At 39.5% G+C, this 27,121-nt stretch overlaps 2 protein-coding genes across 2 annotated transcripts in view; one reads left to right on the top strand and one right to left on the bottom strand.

Annotated features, from left to right (window-relative positions):
- Positions 1-306: 306 nt before the first annotated feature.
- Positions 307-13,991, bottom strand: ZFAND2B (zinc finger AN1-type containing 2B). The gene is made up of 9 exons (XM_032217659.1): positions 13,901-13,991; positions 13,548-13,652; positions 11,082-11,176; positions 8,808-8,939; positions 7,721-7,872; positions 7,106-7,207; positions 5,790-5,862; positions 4,239-4,961; positions 307-2,216 (listed from the first exon to the last, which is right to left on the bottom strand). Exons 2-8 carry the CDS (start codon positions 13,600-13,602, stop codon positions 4,869-4,871), a joined length of 702 nt encoding a protein of 233 aa, XP_032073550.1. The 5' UTR covers positions 13,603-13,652; positions 13,901-13,991; the 3' UTR covers positions 307-2,216; positions 4,239-4,868.
- Positions 13,992-14,324: 333 nt separating this feature from the next.
- The window catches only part of TTLL4 (tubulin tyrosine ligase like 4), a 31,467-nt gene continuing 18,670 nt past the window's right edge, over positions 14,325-27,121 (top strand). Inside the window, 9 exon segments of the mRNA XM_032217646.1 lie at positions 14,325-14,404; positions 24,152-24,461; positions 24,464-24,537; positions 24,539-24,766; positions 24,768-25,042; positions 25,044-25,105; positions 25,108-25,630; positions 26,393-26,514; positions 27,034-27,097. Coding sequence (XP_032073537.1) covers positions 14,342-14,404; positions 24,152-24,461; positions 24,464-24,537; positions 24,539-24,766; positions 24,768-25,042; positions 25,044-25,105; positions 25,108-25,630; positions 26,393-26,514; positions 27,034-27,097 — 1,721 coding nt within the window. The 5' untranslated portion in view covers positions 14,325-14,341.

The following is a 27,121-nucleotide window of genomic DNA, read 5'->3' as shown; positions in this document are numbered from 1 at the left end:
CTAAATGCAGTTCACAAGCTCTTCAGCTTGCTTGGAAAGCAAGCAAGCTTGTGTAGAACACACAAATGTGTGTTCTAGATACACACATTTGAATACTTTTTCTTTGGCCTGGGCTGTACTCCGCTGGGATAGAGCATGTTAGTATACCATTTTAGTCAAGGCCATTTCTCTATCTTTGATTCAAACATCCTCAGCCATTTTGTAATCAACAGCTGGTCAGGAAACAGGAATAAAATACCTTATCCAGACGACCTGGAAATGTTTTCATAAAGCGTACATTATAAATAAGTAAACAAGCCATTCAAAAATATTTGTAAAGATTCATTTGAGTTGGACTTTTAAAAGTACAATTTGAAACTCTGTTTAAAATGGCCCAATGTCTACAACATAAATAAGATCTTGCCCATACCCATGCATATTTATTGAAAAGTAAACTCCGCGTTGCACAATACAAGCTTTCCAAATCAGTGTACACAAAGGTGAAGCTTTCTTCTTTCACGAAATCTAACTTCACATCTCTCTCTGTGCATGTACATACACATGGAGAAATTTGATTCTTGCTCCATTTTGCAATTGCAAAGGTAGACTGATTCCATGATAAAAAAGTCCTTATAGGTTTTATAGGTTGCACAAAGGCCTTTTACTTGCAAACTAAAATATTGTATTTATTCTAGTGCATAATTTGTAGGCATGCTTATAAAGGAGATGTATGACTTTCAAATCAGGAGGCCAGATCAGATAATTCTTGATAACTTAAATTAGCCTTGCATTAAGTAAGTCTGGAAATATGCTGCATTTAAGAAACCTTTCTACCCTAGTACCTGGGCTAGAATAGTTTCGTCAGTGAAACAAATGCCATCAATTTTATCTAGTAAGGAGCTGTCCTACCAAATGTTGCAGTTCATTAATTCCCAGTACAGGCAGTTTCAGAACAAATCAAAATAATTATTTCCTGATATTCCTAAAGATATGTACTTGAAAGAAGATTTGCTGTATCCACTGCACAAATACTACCAATGGATTTAATGAATTCCTTGTAGTCCCAAATTGCTGCAGAGAACGGAATGGCATTCAGAACAGAACTGGGAACATACAGAAGAAGAAGGGGGTGGGAAAAGAAGCCTAAATCCCATTGCAAAGGCAGAAAACTTAACCCAATGAAAGCAAAGGATGAGCTCTTTCTGTCTGTCAATTTATTGGTTCCCGCCAGTTTCGAATAACCTTCCCTGCTTTGACCCTGTAAGCGAAGGCACAGAATGTTGGATAATGCCAGGGACCTGCCAAGAGAGGGAGGAGCCAAGTGACAGCTGGCAGGTGGTGGTCCCAACCAAACATGCATCGAATAGAAAACAATTACCCACAGGTTCACTGAAGAATGGGAGTCACCTAGGGCCATTCAGCTCTGTTTCATGCAATCTAAAGCAACTGGCTATGTACTGGAAGTTGGTTACTCATTTCTTCAAGGCTGATCTTTGGCTGCTTTTCTCAGAGGGTGATGAGTGTCAGAGAACGGGGCAATGGGCTGGCAGTAACATTCAAGACACTCAATGTGAGAAGATTTAGTTGTCAGCTCCCAGCAAGTAAAGGATTACATTGATCAGACCCTGGAGGCAGTTCCTTCCCTTGCTTTGGTGGTGTAATCTTAGGAATCCCAACTAGCAGTTAAGATGTTTATTTGATATAGAAACTTCAAAAGAGTGGCTATAGTGAGATATCTTCCCCTTATTTTTCAAGAAGCAGCAGAGCAGGAGGAGGTAGCGAAAATCCCTCCTATGAAAGCATTTACACCACCTACTGTCCAAATGTGCTAGAGACAAAAACAGATTGGAGGACGACAGTAAGTTAAGTCCTTCATTCTCTGCTGTGAAATATTCCCAGCGCAGCACATCATTGGAAGCCAATTAAAAATGACAAGGATTGGGGACCTTACAGCAGTAATCACTGGTGCCTTGTCCAATGGGAGAAATGGTGCCAGCTGTCTCAGAAGGCACAGACACAGTCCTAGTGCAAGTGGCAGCAGTCGGGTGCAAAGAGGGTCTTTGCAAGATCTGGGCAGGGATTCAGTCTTTGGTTCATTGCTAGTACTTCTGAGAGTGCCCCAGTGGTAAACCAGGAAGCATAAAGGAAGCCCCAGAATGGTCACAGATGATTTCCAGGTCGATTGATTCTGGTGATGCTCAGGATAAGCAGCAATTGGATGGCTTTGTGCTTCGAGCCTAGGACACAAAGATACAGGTAGATGAGAACAGCGGAGAGGGATAAACATTCTTTTCTTCCCTCCCGTCCCCTCTTCACAATATTGTTCATCATTTATTACAGCAAGGGGACTCTCAGTCATCCACCTCATGGTTGTCTCAAAGTTGCTTTTTCAAGAGGCAACTGGATTTTCTGGTTTTCTCTGAAGACGTTTCGCTTCTCATCCAAGAACCTTCTTCAGCTCTGAAGCTTCTTTAGCTCCCCACCATTCAGAGCTGAAGAAGCTTCTTGGGGGAGAAGTAAAACGTCTTAAAAGAAAAACCAGAAAGTCCAGCTGCCTCTTAAAAGCACCACCTTTGGGACTATAGCAAGGAAGAAAAAAAAATCTATAGCACATGTACACCCCTCACTTTTCCTAGGCTACTACTAGCCAATCCCCAAAGCCTGCGGCCACCCCACTCATGAATTGCTGCCAGCCGTTGCAATGCTTTTTCTTCTTATGTGAAAGTGTATTGCAGATCCTTGTTGAAGTCTTACAGGAATGTGCTCATTAAAAACCCCTCTCATACAGTTTGTATCTGTAAAGACTCTACCAGAATAGAATAGCTTGTTTGAGGCATCATACTGATGATTTTTTTAAGATTCTTTCACTTTCTTTATATATCAAAAGAGGGTCATACAATTTCAAAATAATATGTTTTTTGTAGCTGTTTGCGACTATAAATTTTAATTTAATTTAGGGACTATAAATTTTAATTTAATTTAATTTAAAGTTAATCTATTTAATCAGTTTTTATAGCTCAAAAGTAACACAACAAAGTTCTAGTACTTGAGACTTTAGTACCTACTTCTTGTGTTCACCTGTAGCTTTTTTTTGGGGGGGGGGAATGTGTTTATTGCACAGACTAGTAAAGACAATTACAAATTAATTACTACCAAATCCACCAAGGAAAAACATCTAACAAGAACTAGAATTTCCAACCTCCAAGGTTCTGTTCAGAAACAGCTACAGATCGTCCTCGACTTATGACTGTAATGGAGCCTGGAATTTGTCATGTCTTTGTTATGCCATGACAGACATAAGTTGAGACACCCACGCAACTGACTTGATTTTACAACCATTTGTACAACTCTTGTTAAGCGAACTCTGCAGTTGTTAAGTGTATGCATTCCTAGGGGTGTTTTTTCCATAGAAATTGGTTTCTGCCAAAAAACATCATAAATCATGTCACATGACCATGGAAAGCTGCAACCGGCTTGTCATATGAACAGGGCACTGTATTTTTCGGAGCATAAGACACATCTTTTCCGCTCAAAAAAGAGGCTGAAAATCTGGGTGTAGCTTATATACTGAATACAGCACTTTTGGCCTCCCGAAACCCCACCCCCTTCATCAAAATGGCTGTGCGCAGCCTTTAGGAGGCTTCCTAAGTGCTCCTGTGGGCTGGAGCGGGCAAAAATGAGTGAAAAATGGTCGTTTTCTGCCCCCCCCCCAACAGCACTCTATAAGCTTCCTAAAGGCTATGCATGCCCCTTTTTTGACAAAAAAGGGCAATTTTTGCAAAAAACAGGCCATTTTGTGCTCGTTTTTGCCCCTTCAATCCCCAGCAGCACTCTATAAGCCTCCTAAAGGCTATTCATGCCCTTTTTTGACAAAAAAGGGCCTGCTTTTGATGGGCCGTTTTTCGGAGATCTGCAGAGTGCAATTTTTTTTTTTAAAAAAAATTGCCTCTTCAAAATCTTGGTGTCTTATACTCCAGTGCGTCTTATACTCAGAAAAATACGGTGTGTTGTATGTTGCTGTTGCAAATATGGACATAAGTGTGTGTGTGTGTGTTGTGTCCATTATAACTTTGACTGGTTACTAAGTGATCGGACATTAAGCAAGGACTACCTTTACAGACTGGCCAAAAGACCAGTTTTCCAGTTTGAATTCCAATAATTGGATTAGTACTTCCCTTGCTGGGATGTAACCAAGATATATTGAAAGCTGAATTACAAGCATAAGCACACTTAATTGTCAAAATTGCTCATCTCTTTACTTGTTGCCGTTGTTGCTGTTGTTGATATTCTTCCTCACTAGCTGAAAGCGCTCGAGCCAGTGCCAGGTCCCTCCTCCTTGGTGCTGTTAGAACAAGGTCAAAAAGAACTGGACAGTCTTTAAAATATATTTTCCCCTTACTGACATAGTCATCCCACCGTTGGCAAATTGGGTGATCTTTAAATGGAGTCTTTGTTTATGTTTATTGTTCAGAAGGCCTGATTAGGACCGAGTGCTATGAATGCTCACCTTCAACCCCAAGGGTTAGATACAGAAAGCTGGGCTTGATCTCAATAGATCTGCACTGGATCAGAGGCAATCTGCTGCACAATTTGAGCACCTGTCTTTGAAGTCCCCTCCCCCGTCTCACACCCCAGTAACTTCTCAGTAAGTAGCCGGCATGGTAGTACAATAAAAGAGAATATTTTAGTTCAAGGTTGAAATGAGGGGTCCTTGGTGTTCTCTGAGCTTGATTGTTTTGTTGCAGATTTTTCATTACCCAAACTATGTAAAATGATCAGTGCTAGTCAGACTAGCACTGATCATGTTACCTAGTTTGGATAATGAAAAATCTGCAATAAAAAAACAACTCGGAGAGGACCTTTCATGGTAAGTATAACTCTGTTCATTTCTACTGGCTATCATACCTGCAGCGCTGTGGTTGGACGGCCGCTGTTTCTGCCAGAGACATCTCCAAGGCTCGCTGTAAGGCTTCCTCTTCACTCTGAAATGAAACACGAAAGCAGAACCAGCCTTACTTGAGGGAAACCAAAAACCCTCAACACTTGTACATGTCTGGGCACATTTCAAGGATCTGGGACCTGAATTGTGCCATTGTTCTATTTTTCCCTCATGTACAATAAATTTTGTAGGCATGAAACAGATCAAAATATCAAAATATCAGACAATATCTTCAAGCTACCAGATCAAGGAGTTTCTACAAAATCCATACCAGCTATGAGGCATGACAAAAAATATTTTGGACTTCCCTCCTCTCCATTGACTCTCAACTTTCTAATCCCAATTTCCCCATTCTTTGAAACAATAGTGGTAAATAGCTGTAATAGTTTTAAAGAGTCAGCTTAGGGTAGTGCTTAGGGGAAGGTGTTGGAAAAAGAGACCCTTACATGAGGCAGATTATTTACTTATCTGACTTCTATCCTGCCTTTCATTGAGGTGGTCCCCATCCCATGGCACACTCTCCTCCCATTTTCCAAAATGACAATTCTGTGAGGTACGGTAGGTTAGGTAAGGAAACTGGATCAAAATCACCAATAAAAATTTCACAGCTGAGGGGCCTTCAACTTGAGGTGGGATACTGGTCAATTAATGGGATGGCTGATCAGGAGAGAAGCAAACACATAAATTGGTTTCTCATATGAACTGATTGATGGTGGCCTACTTTTTTTTCTGGGCCTCCACTGCAACTATTATACCACATTATATAAGATGTCATAATAATTACCCACTTTTGCAGCCATTCAAGTGATGAGGGGAATATCAACAAGTAACATAATCTATGTATTACATACAGTACATTGACTAGACTTACCAAACCGTTCTGCAAAGCAACAACAGGTATAGTCGGGCTTTGTGGCTGAGGGGCTCTTACTGTCTCACTTGATCTGTGCGCAAAGAGAAAAAAGCCAGCTGCCAAATGCGTAAAGTTGGCAGATCCTAAAATTGCCAATGCAAATCCCAAGAGGGTCTTGTGCCCCCATAGGAGAAATGTGAATTGCCGAACTGGGATCCAGTTTTATAATATCTTTAGCACCAGCAGGATTATCAGAGGATAATTTAATGATGTTTAAATAACATCATTCTGAGGGCTAGAAAACACTTGCAGTGCTACTTGATTCTTTTTCTTCAGAGACTAATATACCCAAGCAAAGAAATTGTTTTCCCGCTTTTCTTTGTGATCTACAGGCATCACATATTCACATAGTCCTGCACTGATATGTACTTTCCCCAGCTCAAAGTCTATTTGGCAAGAATAGACTGTTGATCTTCAAAAGATTGAGTTGGGATGTTCACAAAGAATGCTCACTTGGTGTGATATCTCCCAAGAATTATGGCTCCCATCCATTTATACCTTCCAACAAAGCTTGGCAATCCTCATTTTTCCTCTCACTTCCTAATACTTTTTCACCAGAATGCTATTGCATAATCTAGCTGACATTGAGAACTATAACTTCTTGTATATTTTCCAAATTCTTCATTTTGGTATTTTTCTACATGTTACATAAGGTGAAAGCTATCTGAGCAAGCCTTCCTTTCTGGTTTACTTTGAGTAAGTCTCACATATTCCAGTTTTTGTATATGTCCAAATGGACCAATGCATCATAAGAGATATCATGATCACTACAGCAGACTACAAACTGATATGCATTATATGCTACTGATAGCATAGCAATAGGACTTGTATACTGCTTTACAGTGCATTACAGCCCTCTCTAAGCAGTTTACAGAGTCAGCCTATTGCCCCCAACAATTTGGGTCCTCATTTTATACCTCCGATGGATGGAAAGCTGAGTCAACCATAAGCCTGGTGAGATTTGAACTGCCAAATTGTAGGCAGCCAGTAGTCAGCAGAAGTAGCCTGTAATACTGCACTCTAACTACTGCGCCACGGCAGCTCAACATTCTGATACATGGTTATACTTGCTTAACTTGTGTTAACTGTAGTACTGGAATAAATGACAACCTGTCCTCCATGTTCTAAAAAAGTATCTGGAAGATAGCATGCTGTTTGCTCAACCCATAGACAGAGAAGTGTCAGGTATCATAAGTCAAAACAGCACTTATGGAAAGCTGTCACTACAAACCGAAAAAGACAAGAAAGCATCCAGATTCAGGTGATGACTGTACCTGCTGGAGGTTGGTTGGCTGACATGAGACCTCATGGCTGCGCCACATGTAGTGTTTACAGGTTCTTTGGCAGATTTTGGAGCCCTGGCTATGGCAGCATTCCTGGAACCAGAAACAAAGCTTTAGTTATCAGCATCAGCCCATCATTGCCTCACACGACCTATTTGCCTTTCCTTGAAATGAATCAAAATCCATTTTACAACCCTTTTTGACAGCTATGTTAGTCTCACTCTTGTATAACTAATCTGACTTTCAAGCTAAATTCAAACTGTTGGGTCTATGGAGATTCTCAGTCATCCAGGTTATAGTTATCCCAAATGTTTTTTTTCCAAGGGGCAACAAGCTTCTTCAGCTCTAACAGCTTCTTGAGAGGGAAGTGAAACATATTCAAAAGAAAAGCCAGGAAGTCCAGTTGCCTCTTGGTCAAACTGTAGGGATAATTAGCCCAGGAAACAATGTTACTGAGATTTTAGAAGGATCTGAGGAAGACCAGCTGTTGTCTGGCAAGCTCAATTACTTTAATAGAAATATCAAGAAATGGTGGAAAGTAACACAGATGGGTTGGTACCATTATTATACAATTGTAACTAGTAAAATTCTCTGTCCTGCCTTTACCCGGCTTTGGAGAGTGAACGCCCAGTCCCATTACAGTCATGGTCCAGGGGATGCCGGTGTTTGAGGCAGAAGTTGCCATGACATTGGTCACAGAGCACCTTCATCATTTCCCGTTGTTTGCAGCCAGGGCGCTGACACTTGTTGGTGAAAATCTAGGAAAAGTTGAGATTAATCAGAGTTGAGTGTAGAATTGAATTGCAAGTAGAGGATCAACAAAGTCTGCCTACTTTCTTATTTATAAGCCTCCAACCTCTAAACGGTGAAGAAATAATCCCTGAATTAAGATTTCTCCAAACTGCATAGTCTGATTTGGATTTTACAGTAAGTATGCATACCCTCCCTTTCTTATTTTGCTACTGTAGGCTTTCAAATTCCTTCCAGTGAAATTGGAGTCCCTATAAACAGTTTAATCTGTGCATACTAATATTTTTTAAAAAAAAAATAATTTTACTACAAGATTTTTAAAAAGAAAATAAAAATGAATACAAACTAATATAAAGAAAGAACAAAGAAAAAGCAAGCAAGCAAGCAAGGAAAAAGCGAAAGTGCAAGAAAGGAAAAAAGAATAACAAAAAAGAAAAAGATTCAAAGTAGCAGCTTCCAATCTTCTTTAGAGCAATTATAAGTACAATATTTATCTAAAGGTACAACAAAATTCTCATTTCTATAATCTTTTCTGTCTAATTATCAAAACCATAAATTAAATGTTCATCTTTTTCTGCAAGTCCATAAAGGGTTAAATTAAGTTCTTAACTTACAATTTCCTTTTGAACCTTTATTCCAATTGTATTGTTTTACAAGCCAATTTTTAGAACGTATGTGTATATATGTGTGTGTGTATATATGTGTGTGTTGTGTGTATGTATATATTGTGTGTGTGTGTGTGTACACACCACACGTTCTAAAATATATATATATATGTAGTATTTGTGCTGATAAATATATATATATATATATATATATATATAATATATATATATATATATTATATATATATATATGAATGAGAGAGAGAAATGAAACTGAATGTATATAGGATTCTGGCAGCTCCCTTCCACATACAACGGAAAGTGCTTTAGGCCTTTACCTTTCTCTTACGCTGTGCTGGGTCTGATTTGCAGTCTTGATCTATATGGGCTCCCACTACAATATCAGGCATTTCTCCTCGCTTCACAGGGATGGGTGTACTGCACAATGGACAAACAGGAACCTGTATATCCTAGGAATATGATAGAAAGTGGTGACATGTATCCTTGATTCCTGCATCATACAGACTTGTGGATATTTCAAATACTACTTCCATTACCTTCAAGATCATATAACTCTTTGTTTGATTATGAAAGCTGAAATAATAAAAAAGTTATCAGGTCACTTGTTCAGAAACAAAGCAGATGCATTTATTTTATTTCATATACAGCTCCAATTACAATAGATTCTGAGCGATGAGCAGCAAAAATACCCAACATTATACTAATAAGTCTCCATCAAGTTCATCTGAATCACAATGTTGCAGCATATAGCCACGATCTAACTACACCTGTTCATAGTTCTAATCAACCCCTTCCAAGCAGGATAATCTTTGTGTCCTTCTCTGTTTTTCAGTTCACCCTTTCCAAGATATTTAGCAGCTACTGGACATGCTCAGTTTTTGTTATTGTTTTAAAAGTCTGTCTTTTAGTTGTTAGCGATCATTTATTTGGTTTCTACAAATTTAGGATTAACCTTAATTAACTTTTGTTTTTTGTAGCTCTGGTTTGCCTCCAATAATGTTAAGGCTCTCTTAGTTTGTTATTAAAGGGAGTGAAATTTCATTAACATTTTTCTATAAAATTTAACCCAATGGAGCAATTCCTGGAAATTTGACCAACAATGCATTCCAGTTATAACACAACTGCTAACAAACTCTTTTTGCAGGCCATGTTTATAAAAACAATTTCTATAGAGATACAAGGATTAAAAGACCTATAGCATTTATTTGAAATGTACCACAAAATGAAGAACTAACACAGATGAAACGGTTTTGCACAGAGGCCAGCTATTTTCTTATTTTAAGTTTCCTTATGTGGACATTCAATTTCACAAAATGGGTGGTTTAGAGTCAATGAGCTGAAAGAGCTATTACTGAGTACAACATCATTGTTCATGACAGGAATCTAAATTAAAGCACCCTCAGATGACTACCTAGCCTGTTTTTTTCCAGCAAGAGGAACCAACCACCTCTCTGGGTAACTGTTCTTATAAGTTTTCTCCCCCACCCCAATTCAATTACAATCTACTTTCATATTTTAGAATCTGGGATCCCAAGAGACAGGAAAACTTTCTGTATGATATAGCATTCCTTCTCCGAATTATTTTTCAAATGTGTTGTCTAGAACTGAATAACAAAGAGTATGTCTGATTAATGCAGAATGTTGTAGACCATGGGTGTCAAACTCATGTTGTCACAGAGGTGTCACATGATATATTGGGACTTTTCCCCCTTCACTAAACTGTGTGTGTGTGGCCAGCGTGTGACACATTCAGCCCTCAGGCTGGGAGTTTAACAGCCCTGTTGTAGACTTTTTTATTTCCTTATTTCTGAAGCTATATTATGCTGACCAAGTCTAAAATTGTATTTGGCCTTTTTAGCCTTCACACTAGAGCAGAACTGTCAAACTGGCGGCCTATGGGCCAGATGTGTGACACACAGGCCACACCCACCCGGCTCTGCAAAGGCAAAAAATGTCACGATATACCACATGACGTGATCAAGTTTGACACCCGTGCACTATAATGATGGTTTGTTCATTTTGTAGTCACGTATTATTCCAAGACCCCTTTCATAAGGACTATTGTTAACCAAGATAACCATCCTGCAGCTGTGCATTTAACTTCTATAAGCATCCTATCTCGTCTCCTCATTCAGGTCATTGATGAAAACATTCAGAATACATGATTCAACCTTGCAATACCACATTCAGTAATGTCATAGTGAGGAAATGTTCACAAACACACTTTTCTCAGTTCACTATCGTGCCATCCAACTTATATTTAGTTTCTTAATCATAAATGGGATGTGGTACTTGTCAAATACTTGGCTAAAATCAAGATACATTATCTATTTGGTAATGTCACATTCTATGACTGTAATGAAATTACCAGTCAAAAAAATCAGTTAACCTGGCTAAATTTGCTCTTAACAAATCAATGCTGATATCAGGTAATAAACAAGCCACAATTCAAATAGCCCAACCTTCTTTATGCTGTTTGAACTGAGGTTGCAGAACAAACAGCTTCCATTGAGCAGAGGGGTTCTGCTCCTCTGTGCCTTATACAAGATAGAATCATTATATTCTATGAAATTAGGAATAATTTTAGTTACCTTCTTGTACGCTGAAGTGCAGTTATGATGGGCATAGGCAATATGGTCAGTGCAGAATAGCTGTTCACAAGCATCACATTTCAAGGGAAGGAAGTCTGAGGGCAGGAAATAACAAGCAATGAAAAGCTGTAAATGTTTTCCCTGCAACTTTTCAAATGACATTCTAGGCATTTTATTAGCTTTCATGGTAGTAGTATTGTCAGACTTTATTTTAAAAGGTACATGTCTTTTAAACAGTCAGAGATTTGAACACAAAGAAGATACCATGGTAACTAATTTTGTAAACTGATTAGATGGAATGTCTTGGATAAAAATAAAGAGAAACTGGGGAAAAAACCACCCTCAAGACTTTGTTTCTTAATCTCCCACCTAAAAAACAGTCTCATAAAAACAGTCTTCATCAAATACTCAGGCTATTTTGTATATGCAGCAAAAACTAATGACTCATTCACATTTGTTCATACTGTCATGTCTTAAAACAGAACGGATTTAAAAAAAATAGAATGCAATTAGCCCTGGTTTGTTAGGAAACATGAGACAGATCATGTCAACAGTACAAAATTGTGACACAAGTATAATCCCCTTGAAATGTTTCAGGAACCAATATTTTTTGAATTCTATAAATTGAAAGGAAATTTTACTTCAGATATGGAGCAAGAGTCCTCCATCTTTACAATTTTCAATTATGACCTTCCTTCCTTCCTTCCTAGTAAATAGCCCACAATTTCACTCCAAGGGGTTCACATTTCATATAAAGCAGAATCCTAAACATCCAAGTCCTTGGACACAACCTTTTACCAGAAGTTCACTGAATGTTCTAACATTCTATGTTAGAGTTAGGCATAAGAGGTATGCTGGCACTCTGTATGGAATCTCTCCAATTTGAAGTATGCAACAATTTCTAATGTCTATGTTACACATTCTCAATATAGAGTGCTCTCCTATGATGGCCAGCCTTAATTTATTGTTGGGAATAAAATGGATATAGCAACTTGGTTCACAAGAGAGAATGCATATCTAATTAAAACAGAAAACAAAGGCTGCTGGTTTGATTTCTTTTGGGAATAAAGCTATTATCTTCACATTAAACATCAAAGCATCTGGGGACTCAAAGCTTTTAGCTAAACAATTGCCAAGAGTGCATCTCCATAGAGAAGGCCCTGCTGACCTCTTTGTTTATGAAATAATTTCAAGTGTCATCACTCCGACATCATTAATGTGGCAGCTGTTGTAATATGTTTTACTTCCCACAAACATATAACTGAAGCTACAAAGTACCATACTCAGAGCAATTGTATTGACATGTTTTTCAACCGGCAAAGTATTAGCAAAACAATGAATTCAGCAGGCCCCTTCCCAAAGAATCCCATTCACAATCCACTCATAAGGTCAGAATAGAGCTGGAAGGGACCTTGGAGGTCTTTTAGTGCAACCCCCTGCTCAAGCAGGAGACCCTATGATTTCAGACAAGTGGCTGTCCGGGCTCTTCTTAAAAACCTACAGCCGTGATGGCGAACCTATGGCATGCGTGCGAGTCCTTTCTATGGTCACATGGCCCGTCCAGCTGCTTTTCTGGTGTGCACATGCGCGCCAACCAGCTGGTCTTCATGGGTGCTGGAGAGCCGGAAACCGTTTTCCGGGCCTTTTCCAGGCCATTTTCCGGATTGTTTATAGGCTGTTTTTCAGGATGTTTACAGCCCATTTTCGGGCCATTTTTAAGCCCAAAAAGTTCCGAAAAATGGCCTGAAAATGGCCCACAAAAGGCTTAAAAACAGGCATGTGCGCACCAGCCAGCTGGCATTTTGGGTTTCCAGTGCTCCAACATGCGCACATGCACACATGTTCCGGTTTGGGCAAAAATGTTCACCATCACTGACTTATAGTGACGAGGCACCCAAAACCTCTGAAGGCAAGTTATTCCACTGGTTCATTGTCCTCACTGTTAGGAAGTTTCTCCTTAATTCCAGGTTGCATCTCCTTGATTTAGTTTTCATTGTTTCTTGCCTCGCCCTGTGGTGCTTTGGAAAATAAGTTGACCCCCTTTTTGTGGCAGCCCCTCAAACACTGGAACACTGCCATCCCTTAATCATCCTTCTGAATCTCAGGAAGTATCTTCTCATACAGTTGCTAAAAGAAAATGTGATCTGTACAAATTGCACTAGTCTCAAGACTTCTAGAAAAAAATCCAGCTTTCCACGAAGCAGGCTACAATCTCGATTATAAGCCACAGCTATTTCCATTTGCTTGGGGGAAAGAGTGGAAGATTCTCCCCCCATCCCCGCTTGCCAGGTTCCCCGTCCTTACTACGCATGGCTGGAAAGAGTCCCGATCCTCACTCCGATCCCACTACCTCTCTCTTTCCTGCCCTTCCCAAATTCTAGTCAAGGGAACGAAAGGAAGGGGGGGGGGTCGGCGGGAGACACCTTCCTCCCCCCACACCCCATAGAGCTAAAAGCAAATCCTCACCCAGGCGCTTGCAGGAGGGCTCCGTGCAGTGGGCTCCTAGATCTGGGAACTCCATGAAGCTGCCTACAGGGTCGATTCCAGGAATAGGGGAAGAAGGACGGTTACCTGGTGGGAAGAAGAGACTTACAACTCAGGGGCTCCGAGAGCGGAAGAAATGCACTGCAAAGGGCGGACGGCTATGGCCCAGCGGGGATCAATGCAAAAGATGCAGCCGAGAAACAGCGAGACGGGAGGGGAGAGAACGGCAATAGTACCCAGAAGAGAAGGGGAAGAAGGAGGAATGGCGCTCGCTTCAAGCGGCAGAGAGGAAGAAAAACAGGGGGGGAAGAGAGAAAGTAGCCAATCATCCTCACCCTCTCTTCGCTGTGTAACACAAGGAAACCTTCGCGCCTTTGGCCCCGCCCACTTCCGTTCCCAGATGCCGCGATGATGTCATGCCATATCAGGACCCTTCCGCGACGAGAACCCGGTGAAATTTGGGATTGCCGTATTCCGGCAGCATGCCGGGAAATGTAGTACGGATGTGAGGGGAGCGAGGTTGAAGCCGCCGAAGGCTTCCCTCGGCCTCTAAGGGCGCGCTGGTAGAAACGAACGCAGGCGAGACGGAAGGGCGCGGGGTGCGATGGTAGTTGTAGTCATTAGCGGCACAGTTTTCTTTTTTCTTTTTCCTTTTTAACGCGAGGAATTAACCGAGAATTCCGTCCGAGGTCGGGATTGCCCTTTAGGCAAAGAGGCCGAACGCTAGGAACAGCCATTGGCGGCATTCTAGCCCCGCCTTAGCCGGAAGTGTCTCTATGGTAACAGCAGGCGGATCGGGTTGGGCCGGAGGGGTTAAGCCAGCGCCTGCCCCGGAGCCGGTAAGTATGTGCGGGCCCTGTAACCGCAGCCCTGGGTGGTGGATCCACTTTTCCTCCTTCCGCGGGATATTGAATTCCCGGAGCGCTCTTGGCTTGGAGGAGGCCGAAGCGCCCGGCTTTTAATTCCAGTGGAACTGAGACCGTCTGAAACGACTAGTCTGAGCTTTCTTGGACGATGCTCCCCTTTGGGCGGATTTGATTGAATGTATTAAAAATATTTATGGGGGGAGGGAGGGCCTCGGTGCTCTCCGAGCTCGGTTGTTTTCTTGCAGATCTTTCATTAACCCAAACTGGGTAACATCATCAGCACCAACTCTGACGGCCTCACCTAGTTTGGGTAATGAAAGGTCTGCAAGGCAACAACCGGAGCACGAAGGAACACCCCCCCCCCATTTCAACCTGAGCTAGAAATATTCTCCTTTATTGGTACATTTATATAGATTTATATAGAACCCGGGCTTATCTTCCTATAGATCAGCCCTTTGGTTTCTTCCCATGTGCTCCTTCCCTCATGTCTTGAGGGAAATTACAGTTCTGCGTTTCAGGGTTATGCAGTAACCCTGAAACGCAGAGGTCTCTCTTCCAATTTATATTGAACAGGTTAAGTTCAGGATCGACAAATCAGCTGGGGATCGTCTGCTATTTGCCCTCAAAAGTGTTAAAATAAATCCCCTCCCCCACCCTTTTGGATAGTTTATTTTGCTATCCTTTGCATCAGCAGTATGTGATTACCATTTGCAAAAGATTAATCCTTTTGTTGAAAGGCAAACTACACGTGGGTAGGCACACTGAACTAGTTCATACAATAAGTGTGAGAAAGGGATAGGTGGAATGATTGTACAAGCAAGCGTTCATGGGACCTTTTATTCTATCATTTCAATAGGTGATATCAACTTTAGAGGCATCTTCCTGTCCATGGGGAGGAATCTTCTTGTAATTATTTCAAGTCTGATCATTTGTCATAAGGGGCATCACTACTGATGTTCTCTTTTAGACATAGTGAAATAAAGCTGCAGAAATGAATGACTTGCCTAAATCCATCCATACTTCAAGGTTGAATTGTCTATATTTTCTTGGTCATTACTTTGTTCTTAATAATCTTTTTGTCATTGATGCAGACATTATTTTTATTTGGTAATAGCTGACATAGCTCTCTATATTAGGCACCTGTGGAAAATGTAGGTGCCTAATAAGAATTGAGAAAGTTAATGCAATTCTAAGGTATATTAACAGAACCATAGTATCAAAATATAGTATTATTCCCCTCTATTTTTAGAAATCATACTGTGTCTGGCATATTAGTCCAGTTATGGACATCATATTTAAAGAATGTCAAAATAGAGAATGTTTATTAGAAAATGATCAGGATGCTAGGATCTGGAAACTAAGCCTTATTGAAAAACCATTGAAGGAGAGATTCTGCTTATCTTGGAAATAATAGCATCCTCATATTACCTCCCATATTCTGAGACATGTTTCAAATCTGGAGCAGGTTAATGGTGAGTGCAGAATTAAAGAGGATTTGGCAAAATCCACTTTCCCTAACTTCCACTAAAGAAAATCTCCACTTAATCAAAGTCTCCACAGTCAAAGTGGATTCACTATGTAGTACTTTGAGGAGAAAAATAGAACTGGTTTGATTAGGTATCAAGTTCAAATTTTATTTCTTATTTGATAATTATCTGAGAAGTCACAATATTAAGCAACCCTGCCCTTCTGATTCAGTTCTGTGCAGTTGGTCTTTAGTGGCATATTCCTGAGCTTAGAAACTTCAACCTTGGAAAAAATGCAACATGTTTTTCAATTGATTTATAGTATTGAGATAAGTCTTTCCTGCCAACTGATTCTAAAGCAGCACATTACGGTAATAGCTAAAGCAATCAATGGCAGATAGCCTCTCTGAGGAAAAGATTTCATAGCTGGGAGTGTCTTTTGAAAATATATGCTCCCAGGTATTCACTTATTGCATCTCCAGCAATATAGTAAATGTTACTGCTTAAGGCCACCAGTGCAGCACATGTTATTAAAAAGTTACCATCCAGGCAGAAGTTTACAGAATAATAAAAAAGATATGAATCTTGGTGTTTACAGATGCCCTTCATTTTGCTTGAGTCTAGAAGAAAATTCATTCATCTGTTAATTCATAGTGTAAACTCTTTTTAACTCACTCTTTTGAGTTCTAGATGTCAAGACGAGTTAGAACATGTTAAATGTTTACAACTTTTCACCAGGAAGCAATTTGGGTTTTTACATATATGGTTTGTACATTAATGAAACCATAGCATGAAATCAAAATGTCTGATTTTTTAAATAGACTTTAGAAGGTCAGAAACTGCTACTTTAACATTTTCCAAAACTAACAAGTTTTTGCTGTCTATCATTATCTACTGTATATACTCGAGTATAAGCCTAGTTTTTCAGCCCACTTTTTGGGCTGAAAAAAGCTGCCTCGGCTTATACTCGAGTCAGTGAAAAATTTGCCCGAAATGGAGGAGAAAAAGGGGCGGGCCATGCCGCTGGGTGACACTCGTGAATGGCCCAGTGCCCCTGTGAGTTTCCCCTCCCTCTGTGTCAGTTTGCCGCGCAGCGCGCACCGCACCATCCCCCCCTCCTCACGTTCTAATGTAATGCAGGGCTGTCTTACGATTCCCCTTCCTCCCCCTCCTGCCGCTCTGCAACGATGTCCCACCTCCTCCTTGTTATGGCAAGCAGCCACATAGCGATGTCCCACCTCCTCTGGTACAGTGATCCAATGATAGGAATCACTGTGCCGTGTGTCATAGGAGGCGGGACATCGCTCCCCCGCGGCTGCACGGGACATCATCATCACAGCGGGACATCAGCATCATGAGGTGAGTGAAGTATTTCATTGAATACACCGCTAGTTTACTGTTTTTCTTTGAAATAAATATTCAAAAACATTATTGGTATCTATTTTTATTTTTGAAATTTACTGGTAGCTGCTGCATTTCCCACCCTAGGCTTATACTCGAGTCAATAACTTTTCCAGTTTTTTGTGGTAAAATTAGGTGCCTCGGCTTATATTCGGGTCGGCCTATACTCGAGTATATACGGTACTTCATAGGAATATTCAAACTATAATCGTTAATGTTTTCTCTATTTTCTGTAGTAGAATCTCAGTCTTATCAAGCAATTGAAGATTAATTCTTAATACATTGGCACTGTATTGTCTATAGTGAGATTTTAGAGGTCGTTTGGTGTTGTGGTTACAGTGCTAGACTAGAGACTTGAGGACTATAAGTTTTAGTCCTGCCTTAAGTACAAATTCAGTTGGGTGATCTTGGACCAGTCACTCTCTCTCAGTCCTAGGAAGAAGGCAAGGGCAAACGCCTTCCAAAAACCTTCCTAGGAAAATTGGAGGGGCTGTTCCTGGCCCTTGCCAAGAGTCAAAACAGACTCTAAGGTACCAAAAGAAAAAAAAAAGTTGCTACTTTTAGTTCATACTAAAAGCATTCCACCATTTAACAGCATGCAATTTAGCAGCAAAATTTATTTTTCTGGCAACATTTCTAAAAGTTATTGAACTCACATATTGTCTAAAGCCACAATTTGGCTTGCTTGGTTTTGGCTTAATTGTGGTATGTATTCAACCATTTTATAAATAGTCCTCAACTTACAACCGATTGTTCATTTAGCAATTGTTCAAAGTTACAGTGGCACTGAAAAAAGTGACTTATGGCCAATGTGTGAGGACTCACACTTATGATTGTCATTGCATTCCCACAGTCATGTGATCAACTTTGGGCACTTGGCAACCAGTATATATTTATGATGGTTGCAGTGCCTCCAGGCCATGTGATCACCATTTGTGACTTCCAGAAGCAGAATCAATCATGGAAGCTGGATTTGCTTAAAGACTGGCTGATTCACTTAACAACTGCAGTTATTCACTTAACAACCATCGCAAAATGTTGTAAAATCTGGCACAACTCACTTAAGAACTGTCTTGCATAGCAATGGAATGATGGGAATAGAAGTAATCAATTATTTTTAGTTTATATTTTTAAGCATAAAAAATCTACTAGTTTTGTGTTTTAAAGAGCTACTACTTCCACATTATACTATTTTAAATATGAAGTATCTTTAAGTCCAATAATCATTTCTGATTATTATAATTTCCTTGATGACATTCTCACTGGGTAATTTTGACTGAGAATAATAGATGACAAATCAGTTTTTATTTCCATACTAAATTAGCCCAAATCTACTTTGTGGACTGCATGGTCTCCTAAACCTGAATTACTGGGGGGGTGGGGGGGTGGGGGGGGTGTTGTTTGTCAGAAAAGGAGAACATTTCATATTATATTGTCTTGCTTCAAAAAGAGGCTGGTTAATTTATTTTCAAAGCTTAGATAAAAGATATGATATGTAAGGGATAGGACTATCCCCTTTAAAATGGTTTTATTACAGTTATTAATGGATTAGCATTATTTCTAAAGGAACAGGATATTGATAGGATTTTATACCTTATAAATGCAAAAACTATTTAGTTTTTTGAATGGATATCTTACCAATTGTGAATAGATAAAAAGATAGACTGAGGAAATGATATACTTGGTGAAGTAGCATTTGAAATCTTACTTAGCACAATGTGTATTTATTTGGAGTAAATCTTTGGACCTCTAAATAAGATTAATTGACTTATTCATTTCAAATTAAATCTTTGGTGTTATTGTGGTGTTAATTTTGAGGTGTAGTTCAGCCTTCCATAAAGTTTGCTTTTGAGATGTGGAAGTTTGCTTTTTAATATGAACATACATATTAAAAATTGTAGTTGTCACTTCTCTATGATACAGTTACGGAAAGTAATGGTAAACCACTTTTAGGTCAGTGCTGTTTGAAATATTTGCTGAAACTATCAGATTTACATTAACCTCAGTGTAATACAGACAGTTCTTGACTTATGGCTACAGTTGGGAGCAGAAATTTGATCACTAAATGATGCATTCATTAAGAGAATGTTCACATGTTTGGACTTGATTTTAGCCATGTTTACTGCAGTTGTTAACCCATTGATTTTTTTTGTCGGAAGCCATCTAGGAAGATCAGCAATTGTCACGTGACTCAAGTGGTTGCAACCATCATAATTGCAAGCTGGTTGCCATGTACCCAAACTGTAATTCTATGATTGCACAGGTAGTGTGACGGTTGCAACTTTGAGGAACTTTGAACTGTTGTTAAACAAATGGTTATAAGTCGAGGACTATTTTCCTTTTAGCTTTTCCTTAAAAAAACATAGATAGACATGCCAAAATGATAGATAAATTTATATGTTATATTCTATCATAGAGATAGCAGGGCCAGCATGTGGTATTGTAAAGAATGGGGTTTTGGTAGTGATGGAATTGTTTTAGTGAAGGATCTTAACAAAGATAGAAGAACTTGGTAAGTAGAGGTATCCTCAGATTTTGTGAATCCCAAATTAAAGCAGCCTGATTTGGATGAATTTGAAACCAAGAACAACTGAATTGAAATAGCTATTCCTCTAAAGAAAACTGAAATTGAAAACAAAGTTTTGGAAAGGATTTGAACAGGAGGGCCTAGAGCAGTGGTAATGGCAATTATAAAGTTCAGTCACAATGCTTTGTCTATATATTGTATGTTGTAACAATATGTCTAAGTCAGCATTCAGTGCTGCTGATTCAGCATTCGGTAGCCTGTCATGTGAGCAGCAGTATTAAAAACAAGTGGTATTTGGAATCTAGCAGAATGTATCATTGAATACACTCCTTTAAAAAGCTGTTTGTTCAAACTTTTTTACATGTGCTGCTATTTGGTACCGATCAAACAGAAGCTTTGTGTAATGAGTCTACAGCTCTAACTCTTACAACTACCTTCTGAAATATTTCAGGGATCATACTTAGGGAGGAACATCTCTGTTTTTGCTGTAATTTACACAAAAGGAAAATGGGGGAATGTGATAAAACTCCTCCAGACCTATTTAAAATTGAAATAATTAATATCTTCAGAAGATATTAATTTCTGAAGAGTTAATAATTTGATATTAAGAGTTACTAGCTGATATCTTTAAAGAGTTAATTTAATACAATTATCTACCAGTATTTCTACCAAAGGCATTTTAAAGGTGACCAGTAATTTCCTTTAAAAAAAAATCAAAATGTAAAACTGACAACCTCCTGCCACCGATTACATATCATCCCCTTCTTGAGTTATTATATCTAAAAAAATTGTTCAGTTCATTTTTATTACATTCCAAGTTTGCAAAATAGAGCTGAGGAGTATTTTTCAGCTTCCTACCTTTAATTTCCTGAAGAAGGTGATCTCCCTCTTATGGATAGTCCTTTTGTTCATATTCATAAATGATTAGACACAATGCCTGTTTTTAATCTACTGGCTACCTAATATTATTTAACCCCCATCTTCTGTTTTGACATCCATTGCAAATCTACATTTCAGTATGATGTGTACAAATCGAAAACAAGCTTTCAGGTTTTTTTTAAAATAATAATTAAAGGTTACAAATGCAAAGATAAAAGATTAAGTAAAATATTAAGAAGGAAAAAGGTGCTAAAAATAAAAGATGTATAAAAGATGATTCCTCCCTTTCCCCCCCATATCTTATCCTTAAATCAGTAACCAAATTGTAAAACTCATCATTCAGCCTTAATCAACAAAGATTTATTAAGAGTTACTAGAAGTAATAACATATTTAACTTTAATCAAATCTATTTTGTATTCCAAATTCTCATTTTCACTAAGAAATAAATCAAAACAAGTCTTTCACCATTTCTAAATAAATTTTAAAGCTTCATCGTTCTGTCCTGATTAAACAAAATCTATTATAGCTACCAGAAACCATAACATATATATTTTAACCTTGGTCAAATAAATCCACTTTGTGTTCCTTCCATTTATTTTTAAAAGCTTAATCTTTAATTCCACCAAATGTCCCACCACTAGTTGATTTCTGATCATTTTCTCTTTGTCTCTTTTCAGGAACAGCTTCAGCAGTTTAACATTTCCCCTTTGTAATAAGGCTTTCCAAAGTATTCTTCTGATTTATTATTGTATAGCCCCCTTAATTATAAACTTCAGGTGATTTCATATGAAAATCCATTTTTTAAAATATCATTTTTCAGATCACTCTTATAAGTTGTCATTTTTAAAATCTATTTTCAGACATTCCATATAGTATCTTTTCTCAAATTCCTCTTCTAGTCTGATTCCTGTAGTCTTATAATCATACTATTCTCAAGTATGAAAGCTTTTGGCTGATGGCTGATAAACCTTGATTGGTTTGGAATAGGAGGTTTAGGGGACTTCTACTGGGTAATTTATTGAAGTATTCAGTGGCTCTTTTGAAGAGGTCAAGAGATGTAGCCCATTCCAGTATGCAACCAGTAGAGAACTTCTTATTCTAGAATGTTAGTTTGACAGTTGTTTTGACATAAAAGCAGTTTGCTTGGGATTGTTATTGAAGCCTTTTGTGAGATCAAAGGTTGCCCTTATCAACAAGAACTTAAAAGCTGAATTTTGATGGGGATAAGATTCCTAAAATGAGGCAATACAATATTTTGTGAAAAAGATTTGACTCCCAATAGCCTTATATACTTTATATGTTGAAGATTATATGTCTGTTGAAAAATCTTGAATGGCAGTAGTTTCACATGGAAATGATATGAAGACACTCCTCTGTGCATATGCTATAATGAATACCTTGAAACAAATTTATTAATTAATAGCATCTAAAAAATTACCAGGTAAAATGAAGCTGTGAAAGGGAAAATACAGAGGCTAATCTCCATCAGCTGCATTACATTGAATGGCTGCAATTGTGAGAATGGAATTTAGCTTTGTTTATGCCTCCCTCCTTCTGCCTTCTTAGCACATGGTACAAGGGGCTGCATTCCATTGCATCAGGAGACATCCACAGAGAAGAACATCCAGTGCTCATCATTAATCTTGGAATCAGTTTTTCTTTAAGTTCAAATAAATGAAAAAGCATGAGATGACTAATCAGTTTAAAGAAGATGCATTAGCTAACATACCACATTTTCGGAGTATAAGAGGCACCAAGCTTTAGCACTCTGCAGACCTCCCAAAAACGGCTCGTTTTTCACAAAAATGGCATGCATAGCCTTTAGGAGGCTTATAGCGTGCTCCTGGGAGCTGGGGGGGGGGGAATTGAAAAAAAAGCGGCCCATTTTTCGCTCATTTCTCCCCTTCTCAAACCCCAGGAGCACTCTGAAAGCCTCCTAAAGGCAATCCATGACCATTTTTGCAAAGGGGGGCAAGGTTTCGGGAGGCAAAAAACTCTGTATTCAGTTTATAAGACGCACCCAGATTTTCAACCTCTTTTTTGAGGGGAAAAAGGTGCGTCTTATACTCCAAAAATACAGCAACAGTTTTCTGACCAATTAGCACCATTTTGATACTGCTTTGATTATCAAAATCTTAGCTAATAATTATCAGCATGTAGAGCCGTGATGTCAAACCTGTGGTACCCCTCTTTGTGGGCACGCAAGCTGTCACCCAGGTTAGATCCACCGTGCACAAACCAACTGATTTTTGGGTCTCTGCCGCGCATGCAGGAGATGTGGGCGCATGCAGGGGGAGCATGGGGGTGTGCGGGGGGGCCCTACGCTCCATTTTTGGTGCCATGAGGCATCAGGAAGGACCTCTGGAGCCCAGGGGAGGCTGTTTTTGCCTTCTCAGAGGCTCAAGGAAAGCCTCCAGAGCCTGGGGAGAGCAAAAAGCCTCCCCCCCTCCCGCCATGGTGCAGGAGGACAAGTAGGCTATGGGGGAGGCATGCACATGCATGCCGTGGCGGAGAGTGTCAAATGCGCATGTGCAAGGTGGCAAGCGCATTGCATTGTGGGTGTGGACACACACACACCTGGAATAGCACATGCTCGCACAATTTCAACACGAGAGGAGAAAAAGGCTAGCCATCACTGACCTTGAGCCTTCTCATGCAGTATGGACATACTTTGGGAGATATATCTGATTTGTCAAATCATATACTTGTCAGGCATAGTGAGAGTGGATTGGAGGATTAAAATTGCTTGAAATTTAAATTTTAAAATTTATATTTTTGCAAATGAACAAACACTGCACTCACATATGCTGTATCCAAGCTCTGTCATAATACTTTGTAAAGGAAATATTGACTGATTAACCAAGGGTATGACCTTTAGTCTTGACCAAAATGTTAAGCCATAATGTGAGTTAGCTTAGCATGTTATGTAAAGTCAAATTTATCTGTCATAGTTTAATATTACCTGTTAAGAGGTTTTTATGGCCTATTCAGATGACCAGAATTTTTTTTTAAATCTATCTTTGTATGAGAATGGAGCTATAGTTAGAACCTAAATGTTGGAGCTGATGTAATCCACACAGAACTGATGTCATATTACTGAGTACCTTTCTTTGAAAAGTCATCAAAATAATAAATTATAGATAAATCATGACTAGCAGAATATGAAAGCAGGAATCAAATACTTAGAAACAGGAAAACCGGTTGTTGTTGTTTTTACCTCACAACCAATACTGAATATGTTGCAGCACACTGCCTTATAGAAATAAGCACACTTTGACTGTTTGTCCCAAAAACTTCCTGAAACGTCTATATTTCAACAAACTAAATTGGATTACCGGTTCATGGTTTTGTCATTCCTTAATCACTCTAATGATGAAAATGATGCCATCATTGATGTCTTCCTCTTGATCTGCTCAACATTTTCATATGTGCTGGTTTATTTTCAGGCTGGCCAAAGTAAAAATGCTGCTTTGACTGAATCCTGTTCAAAAGCTGTGATCATTGAAGGTGTGGGATGGCTCTACATGGCCTCAGCAGGGCCAGAAGCCTATAGCCTAAGCCTCAAAAAAAGAAACCAGTTCCAGGTGGGCATTTCACCAGGGCTGTCAGTGCCACCACTCACAACAAAGCTTCACAAGAGCAAGTCTTGGTACCTTGCTAGGCAGCAGGTGAAGCCTGTTTGGCAACTGGAACAAAATCATGTGACCACTTTGCAAGACAAATGCTCAGTCCACTCAGGGATCTCTTCCCAGCATCCCCCCTCTTATATCCAGAGCCATTATGTAGTGAGGCAGTGCTCCTGAGCCCGCCTACAGCTCAGTCCCATTCTCTCCCCAAACTTCCTTGGGAGCACCCTGCTTTATCGACGGTCTTACTTTAGACATAAGCCCTATCGGAGACTTGAGTCCATCTGCTTGCAGCCTAGTACCTTGGAGAAGAAACCGCTTCGTGCCCCACCTCCCATCTATCATTCTGTCCTCAATAAAACCATGTCGTCTTCCACGGTGGATCCATTTCTTATGCCAAGTACAGCTGGGGAGCGTTCCAATCCATTGTCAAAGGGTTTTCCTCCTCAATTCAGGGAAGCAAACCGCCAGTGCTTATAGACCAGTCCTAAACAATAACTCTTTCCTGAGGCCAGCTAGTGCAAAAGTGCCTTTGCAGCAGCAGCAGCAGCAACAGCAGCAGCAACCGCTAACACCAGAAAGTAAGAAGCTGAAAGGATTGTCAAGATCTCCAGGATTTTCTTGGACCCATTCTGGGGGGAATGGGGATGGTTGTCCTGTGAATCTTGAAAAGAAGCTTGGAAAAAACAGCAGTTCCACTTTTGAGCAACCTGTGCCAATCTCCTCGCTCACCTGTACACAACGGCATGGTTCTTAAATCAGAACGGTCACTGTGGCCCTTGAGGATGGCGAGACTAGATCACAGAATCTGAAAGAACAAGATGCGCGGTTGACAGAAGCCATGAGGAAACTAACAGCAAGCGGTATCCGGAAAGTTAGTACTTATAGTGAGTTTGGTCACCGCATTGATAGCTCTTGCCTTATGAACGCCAGCTTCCATGCCAATCTGTTCAATCGGTGGAAACCACATATTGTAGCCCAGATCACCCCGAAGGAAGTGCCAGTTCCCAGCTCCCTGAATTTAGAACCTGGTAGCCGCCATCACAGCCTTATAAGCACAGAAGTTGCCGATGTCTGCACTAAGCGTATGGACACGCGTATCCTCACCTCAAATTCCGAAATGCCCAACCATAGCCTCTTGAATCAATTGGTCGCTCCCCCTGTGAATATCACAGAACAGGTGATGACAGCAGAGATGTCCCCACGAATGGCAGTCTCTGAGGTAGAGACAAAAATTTCCACTCTTCAGCTAAACATGGAAGCAAAGTGGGGGCAGTCTACTACTCTGAAAGAGTCTGAGTAAGTATCATAGCCTCTTTGTTATATAGGTATTGCTATATAGGGATAGTGTTCTTTTTCAAGATTGTTATAAGCTGTCAATTATTTGTATTGGATGTTTCCCTTTACTGGGTGGAAACAGGTGCTGGATGGAAACAGGTTTATAACAGGGGTGTCAAACTCGGGGCCTCCGGGTCAGATGCATCATGCACTGGCCATGCTCATCCCCATTTTAGCAAAGAGGTGAAAAGTCGCGATACGTCACGTGACGATGCAAGTTGGACACCCCGGTCTATAATATCCTATTTCTGTGTTTACATGTGTGTCTCACAACCCAGTCCTAGTACTCCCTATTAGGTTGGGGCTACCATCCCATATTTCTAGGAATTTTAATGTCAGATCATCCTAGAGGGTTCCAGATTGCCGAATGGTGTCCTAATTTAAACCCTGGTACAGTATATGGTTCTACTGTATTTTTTGGTGTATGTTTTGTTTTGAGGAATTTATATCAGTATAGAAAATGGCCAGATAGGTGAAACTGCATTTAATCCTAGGAATATAGTGATATGTTACATACTTAATTCTACCATGTAAATAAATAGCAGGGAGGAGAAGGAAGTCTTTTGGGTGGGAAGGGGAATGCCCTAACTTCTTTTGTTCTTGTCTGGGAGCTCTTCAGGCCACTGAGATGGAATTTTTTTGTTTCCTTCATTAGTTGAATTACAGGAATAGTATAAACTACTCAAAAAGTTTCACTTGGTCAAAATAAATCTTGTATTGTAGAGCTGTAGTCAATCTTCCCCTGCTAGATCAAGCAGAAGTAGAAGATGCGGAAGAAGAACTTCCGGATGGCTTGGAAGATATTTGCAGTCAGGATGAGGAAGGAGAAGAGGAAGATGGGGAAGGTCATTAATGTTTATTTATGTTCCTTCTTTAGAGTGCAATCATTTATAATGTGATAAGCCAGAGAATAAAAATGTTGATGTACTGATTATATCCAAGGAATACAGATTCTAATTACTAAGATTTCAGAACAACTCAGATCTAATAAAAAGTTAACATTATTATCATAGTAATAATCTTTACAGTTGGATATCACATACATATTAATCAATAAATAATAAGAGAGGCAGAAATAATAAAAGAACTTTTCTTTTAATAAAAGAACTGAAATACGTTATGGCCATAATTAAAACTAGCTTGAGTTATCTTTAAAGTGTAGATAATTTGATCTACTTGTGAAGATTTCTTTCTTGCAATATTTAATTAGTTGTGCTCTAAAGAAAATAATGTGCTGGCTTGATTTGCATTTTAATGATATATTCTGATGCAGTACTGAGTAAACTATTTTCTTTTATTCAAGTTGTTTTTAGTCAACTGTATCAAAGCTGGCCAGTATAAATTAATGTTCTTCTTCATTTCAGGTGAATCAGATGGTTCCTCATCATCCAGCTTATCCGCCAGTGGTTCTGTTGCTCTCATATCTAGGTTAGTGCCAGACACGAATTGCCC

Source organism: Thamnophis elegans, chromosome 1 (genome assembly GCF_009769535.1).
Source record: "Thamnophis elegans isolate rThaEle1 chromosome 1, rThaEle1.pri, whole genome shotgun sequence".
Taxonomy (NCBI): Eukaryota; Metazoa; Chordata; class Lepidosauria; order Squamata; family Colubridae; genus Thamnophis; species Thamnophis elegans.
The sequence above is the reverse complement of the archived record's forward strand: the minus strand, read 5'-3'. Positions and strand labels throughout refer to the sequence as shown.

Excerpts from the sequence above, each read along its gene's own strand:
- ZFAND2B (XM_032217659.1), bottom strand. The coding sequence starts at position 13,602 with ATGGAGTTCCCAGATCTAGGAGCCCACTGCACGGAGCCCTCCTGCAAG. Across the intron at positions 7,208-7,720 it reads CGTTCACTCTCCAAAGCCGG|GAATGCTGCCATAGCCAGGG; the intron begins GTAAAGGCAGGA and ends TTCTGGTTCCAG. Across the intron at positions 4,962-5,789 it reads TTGCTTTGCAGAACGGTTTG|AGTGAAGAGGAAGCCTTACA; the intron begins GTAAGTCTAGTC and ends GTTTCATTTCAG.